Source organism: Oncorhynchus nerka, linkage group LG28, assembly GCF_034236695.1.
Source record: "Oncorhynchus nerka isolate Pitt River linkage group LG28, Oner_Uvic_2.0, whole genome shotgun sequence".
Lineage (NCBI taxonomy): Eukaryota > Metazoa > Chordata > Actinopteri > Salmoniformes > Salmonidae > Oncorhynchus > Oncorhynchus nerka.
The window spans coordinates 56,554,725-56,567,707 of record NC_088423.1 but is presented as its reverse complement, the minus strand read 5'-3'; the positions used below and the strand labels follow the sequence as shown (position 1 = coordinate 56,567,707).

Genomic DNA, 12,983 nt, shown 5'->3' with positions numbered 1-12,983 from the left:
CAATTTGCTCAGAAAACTTGGGGTGACAAATAAAACCACACAGGCAAAATCCGGCCCAAGACTTGGGGAACCCTGATGTACGTAATCATACACAGGCGACTGTGTCTGTCTGCGTGTGTGTGCGATTATGTACGTACACAAAAATCCACACACCCCCACAGTCACCCCTTCACTGTCTACATGCGCACAAGGGCTGTTCACCTTGAGGTTGCCGTCTGCCGTGATGCGTAGTCGGTTGCAGGAGCCACAGAATTGATCCGACATGGAGGTGATGAAGCCCACCTGGCCCTGAAAGCCTGGCACCTTAAATGTCTAAGGAGCAGAGAACAGATCGTAAGAACATGGTTAAAGGTAATCTTAGTCCCAGCCTGCTTTCTGTCGAACTGTCTGGTTTTACAGCGCAAGTTGGTAGTGTGGTAACGCCCTCATCTACGTAACCCCATACATTCGATCCTCGTATGATCCTTAAGCATTCCTCATCGCTTTACTCTGTCTCCCTGCGCATCTGCGCCTATCCTTTGGATAATAAATAAAAATATGTAAGGACTATGAATTTCTGTTCTTTAAGTTTTTATATAGCACATCTGTTCAGGAAAGGATATGTGATTGTTATACTAAGGTCATTTGGAACAGACACTGACCACGTTTACATGCACACCAATATCCCGTTATTATTCGGGATACTCAAGTATTCTGTTTTTAAGTTGACAAACATCATATCCCGTTTACAATAACCCAAATAAGCTTCTATCCAGGTTATAAACCCAGATAAGACGCCTGCGATATGCTTATCTTAGACGGGATACCCATTTACTGTTGTTTTTTGCGGTCTGCGCAGGCTTAGTTTAGCATAGTATCATGGGTGTTGTGTGATTGTTTTATTCTAAGTTGTTAAACAAATTACTTAAAGTAGCTGCGCACATTCAATCCACCATAATAATTGCATAATTTATTTTGCCGAGACTCTATACTGGACTGTATCGGCTTAGGCTCCTCTGACCCCTAATTTAGATATGTTTATGGTCATAATTTCCGACATTTGGTAGACCATTTGCTCATCAACTTGTCTATAGTTAGATATTACCGCTATTATATACCGCTATCTCTCTCAGAATGACATTCTTGATCCAAATCAGTCAGGTTTCAAGACTAGTCATTCAACTGAGACTGCTCTTCTCTGTATCACGGAGGCCCTCCGCACTGCTAAAGCTAACTCTCTCTCCTCTGCTCTCATCCTTCTAGACCTATCGGCTGCCTTCGATACTGTGAACCATCAGATCCTCCTCTCCACCCTCTCCGAGTTGGGCATCTCCGGCGCGGCCCACGCTTGGATTGCGTCCTACCTGACAGGTCGCTCCCCAGGGCTCTGTTCTAGGCCCTCTCCTATTCTCGCTATACACCAAGTCACTTGGCTCTGTCATAACCTCACATGGTCTCTCCTATCATTGCTATGCAGACGACACACAATTAATCTTCTCCTTTCCCCCTTCTGATGACCAGGTGGCGAAACGCATCTCTGCATGTCTGGCAGACATATCAGTGTGGATGACGGATCACCACCTCAAGCTCAAGCCTCCCGGGGAAGGACTGCCCATTCCATGATCTCGCCATCACGGTTGACAACTCCATTGTGTCCTCCTCCCAGAGCGCTAAGAACCTTGGTGTGATCCTGGACAACACCCTGTCGTTCTCAACTAACATCAAGGCGGTGGCCCGTTGTTGTAGGTTCATGCTCTACAACATCCGCAGAGTACGACCCTGCCTCACACAGGAAGCAGCGCAGGTCCTAATCCAGGCACTTGTCATCTCCCGTCTGGATTACTGCAACTCGCTGTTGGCTGGGCTCCCTGCCTGTGCCATTAAACCCCTACAACTCATCCAGAACGCCGCAGCCCGTCTGGTGTTCAACCTTCCCAAGTTCTCTCACGTCACCCCGCTCCTCCGCTCTCTCCACTGGCTTCCAGTTGAAGCTCGCATCCGCTACAAGACCATGGTGCTTGCCTACGGAGCTGTGAGGGGAACGGCACCTCAGTACCTCCAGGCTCTGATCAGGCCCTACACCCAAACAAGGGAACTGCGTTCATCCACCTCTGGCCTGCTCGCCTCCCTACCACTGAGGAAGTACAGTTCCCGCGCAGCCCAGTCAAAACTGTTCGCTGCTCTGGCCCCCCCAATGGTGGAACAAACTCCCTCACGATGCCAGGACAGCGGAGTCATTCACCACCTTCCGGAGACACCTGAAACCCCACCTCTTTCAGGAATACCTAGGATAGGATAAAGTAATCCTTCTCACCCCCCTTAAAAGATTTAGATGCACTATTGTAAAGTGGCTGTTCCACTGGATGTCTTAAGGTGAACGCACCAATTTGTAAGTCGCTCTGGATAAGAGCGTCTGCTAAATGACTTAAAAATGTAAATGTAGATGCAGCTTCTGCCCTAAAAGACTAAATAAAGCAGTGCTCATCAGACTAATGTCTTAAATCAATAGAATGAATGTACATTTGTCAGTTCCAATTCAGCTACTCTCTCAGAGTGAGGACATTTAGGGATCAAAGAGAAAATGCAATGACTGCAAAACAGTGCAAAGATTGTCCCTGTGCAAAATGCCATAAATTTGACCTGATGAAACATGTTTCTGATAAGACTGCTTGCATGTAAGTGCAGCATAGCATGTTACACGCGATCCCCTAACCACGCATTCACATTTAAGAGATAACATGCTACTTCCGGTCGCCAACAGAGATGGCCGCCTCGCTTCATGTTCCTAGGAAACTATGCAGTATTTTGTTTTTTTACGTATTATTTCTTACATTGGTACCCCAGGTAATCTTAGGTTTCATTAAATACAGTCGGGAAGGACTACTGAATATAAGAGCAACATCAACTCAACATCAGTAAGACCAGGAATATGACTTTCCCAAAGCGGATCCTGTGTTCTGCCTTCCACCCAGGACAACGGAATGGATCCCAGCCTGCGACCCAAAATAACATTACATTACATTTAAGTCATTTAGCAGACGCTCTTATCCAGAGCGATAACGACGTCGTAAAAGAGGGAAACGAAGCGGTCTTCTGGTCAGGCTCCGGAGACGGACACATCGCGCACCACTCGCCAATGTCCAGTCTCTTGACAAAAAGGTTGATGAAATCCGAGCAAGGGTAGCATTCCAGAGGGACATCAGACTGTAACGTCCTTTGCTTCACGGAAACATGGCTCACTCGATAGATGCTAACGGAATCGGTGCAGCCAGCTGGTTTATTCACGCATCGCGCCGACAGAAACAAACATCTTTCTGGTAAGAAGAGGGGCGGGGGAGTATGCATTATGATTAACGAGACCTGGTGTGATCACAACAACATACAGGAACTCAAGTCCTTCTGTTCACCTGATTTAGAATTCCTCACAATCAAATATCGACCGCATTATCTACCAAGGGAATTCTCTTTGATTATAATCACAGCCGTATATATTCCCCCCCCCAAGCAGACACATAGATGGCCCTGAACGAACTTTATTTGATTCTTTGCAAACTGGAAACCACATATCCTGAGGCTGCATTCATTGTAAGCTGGGGATTTTAACAAGGCTAATCTGAAAACAAGACTCCATAAATTGTATCAGCATATCGATTGCGCAACCAGGGCTGGCAAAACCTTGGATCATTGCAATTCTAACTTCTGCGACGCATATAAGGCCCTCCCCCGCCCTCCTTTCGGAAAAGCTGACCACGACTCCATTTTGTTGCTCCCTGCCTACAGACAGAAACTAAAACAAGAAGCTCCCGCACTCAGGTCTGTTCTACGCTGGTCCAACCAATCTGATTGCACGCTTCAAGACTGCTTCGGTCTCGTGGACTGGGATATGTTCCGCATTGCTTCCAACAACAACATTGACCAATACGCTGATTCGGTGAGCGAGTTCATTAGAAAGTGCATTGACGATGTCGTTCCCATAGCAACGATTAAAACATTGCCAAACCAGAAACCGTGGATTGATGGCAGCATTCGCGTGAAACAATTCAACGGCTCAGACACAAGAGGTATATGGCAGGGTCTACAGTCAATCACGGATTACAAAAAGAAAACCAGCCCCGTCTCGGACCAGGATGTCCTGCTCCCAGGCAGAATAAATAACTTTTTTGCCCGCTTTGAGGACAATACAGTGCCACTGACACGGCCCGCAACCAAAACCTGAGGACTCTCCGTCACTACAGCCGATGTGAGTAAAACATTTAAACGTGTTAACCCTCGCAATGCTGCAGGCCCAGACGGCATCCCCAGCCGCGCCCTCAGAGCATGCGCAGACCAGCTGGCTGGTGTGTTTACGGACATATTCAATCAATCCTTATCCCAGTCTGCTGTTCCCACATGCTTCAAGAGGGCCACCATTGTCCCTGTTCCCAAGAAAGCTAAGGTAACTGAGATAAACGACTAGCACCCACTTCCGTCATCATGAGGTGCTTTGAGAGACTAGTCAAGGACCATATCACCTCCAGCCTACCTGACACCCTAGACCCACTCCAATTTGCTTACCGCCCAAATAGGTCCACAGACGATGCAATCTCAACCACACCGCACACTGCCCTAACCCATCTGGACAAGAGGAATACCTATGTGAGAATGCTGTTCATCGACTACAGCTCAGCACCATAGTACCCTCCAAACTCGTCATCAAGCTCGAGATGCTGGGTCTTGCCCCCGCCCTGTGCAACTGGGTACTGGACTTCCTGACGGGCCGCCCCCAGGTGGTGAGGGTAGTTAACAACATCTCCACCCCGCTGATCCTCAACACTGGGGCCCCACAAGGGTGCGTTCTGAGCCCTCTCCTGTACTCCCTGTTCACCCACGACTATGTGGCCACGCACGCCTCCAACTCAATCATCAAGTTTGCGGACGACACTACAGTGGTAGGCTTGATTACCAACAACGATGAGACTGCCTACAGGGAGGAGGTGAGGGCACTCAGGGTGAGGTGTCAGGAAAATAACCTCACACTCAACGTCAACAAAACAAAGGAGATGATTGTACTTCAGGAAACAGCAGAGGGAGCACCCCCCTATCCACATCGATGGGACAGTAGTGGAGAGGGTAGTAAGTTTTTAAGTTCCTCGGCGTACATATCACGGACAAACTGAATTGGTCCACCCACACAGACAGCGTCGTGAAGAAGGCGCAGCAGAGCCTCTTCAACCTCAGGAGGCTGAAGAAATTAGTCTCGTCTCCAAAAGCACTCACAAACTTCTACAGATGCACAATCGAGAGCATCCTGTCAGGCTGGTACAGCAACTGCTCTGCCCACAACCGTAAGGCTCTCCAGAGGGTAGTGAGGTCTGCACAACGCATCACCGGGGGCAAATGACCTGCCCTCCAGATCACCTACAGCACCCGATGTCACAGGAAAGCCATGAAGATCATCAAGGACAACAACCACCCAAGCCACTGCCTGTTCACCCCGCTATCATCCAGAAGGCGAAAGTCAGGTGCATTAAAGCAGGGACCGAGAGACTGAAAAACAGCTTCTATCTCAAGGAAAGCAATACAAGCGTTTGTGTAAGTTTATCAATCGCTCGACAAAACAATAAGTACACTTAGCATCAGGTATTTATGTTCCATATGTTATGTTCCATAAAGATATTTTTATATCCAAATACCTCTGTTAGTTCGGTGCGTTATGCCCAGGAATTCATCGGAAAGAGCAGTCACGACAACGCAGACAAAAATTCCAAATTATATCCATAATGTCCACAGAAACATGTCAGATGTTTTTTTATAATCAATCCTCAGGGTGTTTTTCAAATATCTATTTGATAATATATCAACCGGGACAGTTAGCTTTTCACTAGGACTGGGAGTAACAATGGCCGCCTTTCTCTTTTGCGTCACTCTGAGAGCCCCCACCTATCCACTTACACCATGTGGTCGTTCACGCTCATTCTTCAAAATAAAAGCCTGAAACTATGTCTGAAGACTGTTGACACCTTGAGGAAGCGATAGGAAAAGTAATCTGGTTGATATCCCTTTATATGGAGCAATGGGAGGCTATGGAACATGGAGTTTTCAAAATAGAAGCCACTTCCTGGTTTGATGTTTCTCAGGGTTTCGCCTGCAATATCAGTTCTGTTATACTCACAGACAATATTTTGACAGTTTTGGAAATTTTAGAGTGTTTTCTACCCTAAGCTGTCAATTATATGCATATTCTAGCATCTGGTCCTGAGGAATAGACTGTTTACTTTGGGAACGTTATTTTTCCAAACATAAAAATAGTGCCCCCTAGCTTCAAGAGTTAAACAGCTACCATTAACATTGAGTGGCTGCTACCAACACACTGACTCAACTCCAGCCACTTTAATAATGGGAATTGATGTAAAAATATATCACTAGCCACTTAATGTTTACATACCCTACATTACTCATCTCATATGTATATACTGTACTCAACACCATCTACTGCATCTTTTTGTAATACATGCATCACTAGCCACTTTAAACTATGCCACTTTGTTTACATACCCTACATTACTCGTCTCATATGTATATACTGTACTCAACACCATCTACTGCATCTTGCCTATGCCGTTCTGTACCATCACTCATTCATATATCTTTATGTACATATTCTTTATCCCTTTACACTTGTGTGTATAAGGTAGTAGTTTTGGAATTGTTAGGGTAGATTACTCGTTGGTTATTAATGCATTGTCGGAACTAGAAGCACAAGCTAGAAGCTAGAAGCTACACTCGCATTAACATCTGCTAACCATGTGTATGTGACAAATACATTTGTTTTGATTTCTCCACTGATCTTTCCTAGACAAAATTATAATTTTACAGCAATTTTTATTAAATTCATATTTTAGTTCATTAATATTCAAGTTAATATTCTATTAATCTACATCTCAGTCGGTGTCTAGATTTTTAGCTTTTATTCCATTTAACCCAGATTAACCTAAATTAGGAATATTCTGTTTATTCATGAGTAGATGGATACTTGTGAGCGGGATATCAAAGGTGCGTGTAAACAGCTCTTCCCAAATAAGACCTTACATTTTACATTTAAGTCATTTAGCAGACGCTCTTATCCAGAGCGACTTACAAATTGGTGCTTTCACCTTATGACATCCAGTGGAACAGCCACTTTACAATAGTGCATCTAGGTCTTTTAAGGGGGGGGGGGAAGGGGAGAAGGATTACTTTATCCAGGATATGAACTACACTGCTCAAAAAAATAAAGGGAACACTTATAAACAACACAATGTAACTCCAAGTCAATCACACTTCTGTGAAATCAAACTGTCCACTTAGGAAGCAACACTGATTGACAATACATTTCACATGCTGTTGTGCAAATGGAATAGACAACAGGTGGAAATTATAGGCAATTAGCCTATAATAAAGGAGTGGTTCTGCAGGTGGGGACCACAGACCACAGTTCCTATGCTTCCTGGCTGATGTTTTGGTCACTTTTGAATGCTGGCGGTGCTTTCACTCTAGTGGTAGCATGAGATGGAGTCTACAACCCACACAAGTGGCTCAGGTAGTGCAGCTCATCCAGCATGGCACATCAATGCGAGCTGTGGCAAGAAGGTTTGCTGTGTCTGTCAGCGTAGTGTCCAGAGCATGGAGGCGCTACCAGGAGACAGGCCAGTACATCAGGAGACATGGAGGAGGCCGTAGGAGGGCAACAACCCAGCAGCAGGACCGCTACCTCTGCCTTTGTGCAAGGAGGAGCAGGAGGAGCACTGCAAAATGACCTCCAGCAGTCCACAAATGTGCATGTGTCTGCTCAAACGGTCAGAAACAGACTCCATGAGGGTGGTATGAGGGCCCGACATCCACAGGTGGGGGTTGGCAAATTGGCCCCTGTGCTCTTCACAGATGAAAGCAGGTTCACACTGAGCACATGTGACAGACGTGACAGTCTGGAGACGCCGTGGAGAACGTTCTGCTGCCTGCAACATCCTCCAGCATGACCGGTTTGGCGGTAGGTCGGTCATGGTGTGGGGCGGCATTTCTTTGGGGGGCCGCACAGCCCTCCATGTGCTCGCCAGTGGTAGCCTGACTGCCATTAGGTACCGAGATGAGATCCTCAGACCCCTTGTGAGACCATATGCTGGTGCGGTTGGCCCTGGGTTCCTCCTAATGCAAGACAATGCTAGACCTCATGTGGCTGGAGTGTGTCAGCAGTTCCTGCAAGAGGAAGGCATTGATAATATGGACTGGCCCGCCCGTTCCCCAGACCTGAATCCAATTGAGCACATCTGGGACATCATGTCTCGCTCCATTAGTCCAGGTCTGGGAGGAGATCCCTCAGGAGACCATCCGCCACCTCATCAGGAGCATGCCCAGGCGTTGTAGGGAGGTCATACAGGCACGTGGAGGCCTCACACACTACTGAGCCTCATTTTGACTTGTTTTAAGGACATTACATCAAAGTTGGATCAGCCTATGGTGTGGTTTTCCACTTTAATTTTGAGTGTGACTCCAAATCCAGACCTCCATGGGTTGATAAATTTGATTTCCATTAATCATTTGTGTGATTTTGTTGTCAGCACATTCAACTATGTAAAAAAAAAAGTATTTAGTAAAGAATATTTCATTCATTCAGATCTAGGATGTGTTATTTTAGTGTTCCCTTTATTTTTTTGAGCAGTGTATTATCCGGGAATACTGTTCGCATGTACATGAGATCATTAGCCTGAGTGCCAGTCTGTTTTGCGCTGACAATGAGCAATGAAGTGTACAAACAGATCTGGGACCAAGATAATTACAAAAGGGACCAGCTTTGCTTTCAGGCATCACTGTATCTTGACATTTTCATTAGCATCTGATTTAGCTTGCACAACCATGTGACTTACCGTCAACGAAACAATTAATAAATGCAACCAGCACACACTGTGGGAAGTACTGCATCTCTGATGTAGCAGAAATAGATAACGTGTCATCATAATTTGTTCCTGGGCGGACCCGGGCACATTGAATATTTAATTTAGCCAAGTCGCAGGTGCGGGATGAGGCAGATTAATAATTTTGAGATTATCTTTTGGAATTTGAGTGGGCTGGGGGGGAGAGAGAGGAACCTTGGCTGTGTCCGTCTTTCCGAGTGGAAGCTGTTCCAAACTGGGCCACTGCTGTCTAATGCGGTCCAGCATCTCCTGGTAGCTCACCATCTTCTTGAAGTTCCATTTGTTACCTGCAGGAGGCAGCAGAGGTCAACAGAATGGAGTGGATGACAGACCATGATTGAAATCTTATTTATTTTCTCTCAAAATACTTTGTGCGCTTGATTGTGCTTCCCAGCACACAAGGGGGCTTGGTTTTTCACATTTTGGACAGTTCTATTGGTTCAATGAGGCCGAGCAAGCTAAATCAAGCATACCTAAAGAAAACCAAATCTATTTGCACCCAAGTCTAGTTGAGGATAAACTTGAATAGTACGTGTCATGAGACTCTCACTCTTCATTAAACACTGTTGGTTACCATGCGTTTCTGAACAGTGATGATATATCTATTGAAGACCAAATTCAAGCCCCTTAGGCTCTGTTTGGATGACAGTTCATTTTCTTGCCTTCCTTGAAGTAATCGCTGATTAGCGACACAGTGAAATGCTTGCATTTACAATCCAATCATAATTTTACATTAAAAAATGAAGGACTTTTTTTTTTTAAGTATCTAAAAGGGGTGAGTGAGGGTTTAAATGCTAACCTCTGTCACCCTGTCTAATCTATTTTTAAAACAAGAGCGAGGAGGTTAGCTAACACAAACTGGTGCTATCGCTTTATCTTCAGTATTTCTAGAAACTGCCAATTGTAAACTCATTAGTTAGCCTATTCGTAAGGAACATTACTCATAATAGTTTGATTTGAAAGTGTGAGACTGCATTGAACCCATACAAACATAAGCCTATGTAAAACGAGGTCTACAATTTGAATATAAGGTAGATGGCTAAGGGTCTTATTATTTAAAAATTACAGCAATTTAAAATCCATCATGATGGAAATATTAGTAAAGTATTAGTCTATTTAAGGGAATTGAAAATACTGAGACGATGACTGTTCTCCGTCTACAAAAAAACTAACTTGGACTATGCAGTAAAATGGCAACATTGGCAGTGTGCATTTTTTATATTTTGACACTTTAAAATCTGACAGTAATCAAAGAGGGAGACGGGCAAGTGGTAGAAACAGCGGGGAGGGTGGATACAGGGATTGAAACTCCGGTCTCCAGTCACGTCAGAGAAGGACTCTGACGTGACAGGGAATGTTACCACTCGACCACAGCTCTGCAGTGGTGGCAATGGTCTTTAAGAAAGGTCTACTCACCGTCAAAGGGCATGTACTCAATGAAGCGTACTTCCAGAGGCTTCTTCTCTGTCAGGGCCACAAAGTCCAGAAGCTCGTCCTCGTTGAGGCCCCGCATGACAACACAGTTGACCTGTAGAGAGCAGTGTGCAGCAGTGAGCAACATTAACAATTTAGCAGACACTTATCCAGAGTGAGAGTTAGTGCATTCAACTTAAGATAGATAGGTGACAACTGTAAAGGACATCACGCTGCTAGCGTAGCGAGTACAGCTTCCTCCCTATTCGGCCCATACCTGGCGCGAACTCGGGACCTCTGTCTTGCTAACACACGTTACCGCCCTCCTGAAGCGTCTTACTAGTCGGCGCCATGTGAAAAGCTAGCTAGTGGGGACACTTCAGGCTGAGGAGTAAGTTTCATGCATCCCCATGTGCTACACAACCACATATCACAGTAATAGTAAGTACAACAAAGTAGTTATCAGCAAAGTCAGTGCTAGTAGCTACAAACCTTCCACCAGAGAGCTGCCAAAACTGCACGAATCTGTGTGTTTTGACTGACTGCAGTACCAACACAAACCATGCATTAAAACACTATGGAGGGAAAGCTTTCCATAGGGAAAAGAGTATCAACACTCTCAAACCAACCATCTGATGCATTCAAACATGTAAGAGTGAAAACATGCACACACACTGAACCTAACATCGTGACAAGTACGGCTTCCAACCTACAGCTAGCTTCTTTGGAAGAACCAGCAAATGAACAAAGTTGAGTAGGACTCTGATCTTTTACCTTGACAGGGTTATAGCCCATCTCAAGGGCTTTGTCAATACCTTCCATGACCTTGTGGAACCCTAGGAAAGAGAGGAAGGCAACAATGAAAACAGAGCAGTAGCCATAGGCTACTAGGCTTATGTGATACATTTTATTCTAAACACCTTCCAAATGGCCAAGGACACAATAATTGTGCCTTATAAATCCCTTAAAGCTGAAATGGGTTCATCCCCCCCCACGTTCTCCCTTTCCAACGCCAGAATGTGAAGTCACATGAGGAATCGTCCCAGACAAAGCTTAACCATCCAGTCTCAAGGCGTGAGACCAACTGCAATTTCAAATCAAGTTGTATTAGTCACATGCGCCGAACACAACAGGACCTTAGTGAAATGCTTACTTACGAGCCCCTAACCAACAACGCAGTTAAAAAAATATATGGATAAGAATAAGAGATAAACGTAACAAGTAATTAAAGAGCAGCAGTAAAATAAAAAATTGCGAGACTTAAATACAGTGGTGGTACCGTCAATGTGCGGGAGCACAGGTTAGTTGAGGTAGTATGTAGGTAGAGTTTTTAAAGTGACTATGCTTAGATGATAACAGAGAGTAGCAGTAGTGTAAAGAGGGGGGGGCAATACAAATAGTCTGGGTAGCCCTTTGACTAGATGTTCAGGAGTCTTATGGCTTGGGGGTAGAAGCTGTTTAGAAGCCTCTTGGACTTAGACTTGGCGCTCCTGTACCGCTTGCCATGCAGTAGCAGAGAGAACATTCTATGACTAGGATGGCTGGAGTCTGACATATTTTAGGGCCCTCCTCTGACACCGCCTGGGAAAGAAGTCCTGGTTGGCAGGAAGCTTGACCCCAGTGATGTACTGGGCCGTTCGCATTACCCTCTGTAGTGCCTTGCGGACGGAGGCCGAGCAGGGATGCTCTCGATGGTGCAGCTGTAAAAGCTTCTGAGGATCTGAGGAATATTTTCAGTCTCCTGAGGGGGAATAGGTTTTGTCGAGCCCTCTTCACAACTGTCTTGGTGTGTTTGGACCATGTTAGTTTGTTGGTGATATGGACACCAAGGAACTTGAAGCTCTCAACCTGCTCCACAGCAGCCCTGTCGATGACAATGGGTGTGTACTCGGTTCTCTTTTTGCTGTAGTCCACAATCATCTCCTTTGTCTTGATCACGTTGAGAGGTTGTTGTCCTGGCACTACACGGCCAGGGCTCTGACCGTCTCCCTATAGGCTGTCTCATTGTTGTCTGTGATCAGGCCTACCACTGTTGTGTCACCGGTAAACTTAATGATGGTGTTGGAGTCATGCCTGGCCGTGCAGTCATGAGTGAACAGGGAGTACAGGAGGGGACTGAGCATGCACCCATGAGTGGCGCCTGTGTTGTGGATCAGCGTGGCGGCTGTGTTGTTACCTACCCTTACCACATAGATTAGTGATGAGCTTTGAGGGCACTATGGTGTTGAACGCTGAGCTGTAGTCTATGAATAGCATTCTCACATAGGAGTTCCTTATATCCAAGTGGGACAGGGCAGTGTGGAGTGCATTAGAGATTGCATCATCTGTGGATCTGTTGGGGCGGTATGCAAATTGGAGTGGGTCTAGGGTTTCTGGGATAATGGTGTTGATGTGAGCCATGACCAGCCTTTCAAAGCACTTCAAGGCTACAGACGTGAGCGCTACAGGTCGTAGTCATTTAGGCAGGTTACGTTTATGTTCTTGGGCACAGGCACTGTGCTTAAAACATGTTGGTATTACAGACTTGGACAGGGAGAGGTTGAAAATGTCAGTGAAGACACTTGCCAGTTGGTCAGTGCATGCTCCCAGTGCATGTCCTGGTAATCCGTCTGGCCCTGCAGCCTTGTGAATGTTGACGTGGTTAAAGGTCTTACTCACATCGGC

General features: G+C 45.7%; 1 protein-coding gene across 4 annotated transcripts in view; it reads right to left on the bottom strand.

The window, feature by feature from the left end:
- Positions 1–12,983, bottom strand: part of mocs1 (molybdenum cofactor synthesis 1) — a 51,556-nt gene that overhangs the window by 14,893 nt on the left and 23,680 nt on the right. For all 4 annotated transcript variants that reach the window (XR_010461714.1, XM_065012889.1, XM_065012888.1 and 1 more), the window contains exons 5-8: positions 11,094–11,155; positions 10,323–10,434; positions 9,081–9,193; positions 202–312 (exon numbers count right to left, since the gene is read on the bottom strand). Coding sequence is in view for 3 of the 4 variants with exons in the window: in XM_065012889.1 (XP_064868961.1) it covers positions 202–312; positions 9,081–9,193; positions 10,323–10,434; positions 11,094–11,155 (398 nt within the window). In the remaining variant the exon portion in view is untranslated. The remainder of the gene's footprint in view (positions 1–201; positions 313–9,080; positions 9,194–10,322; positions 10,435–11,093; positions 11,156–12,983) is intronic.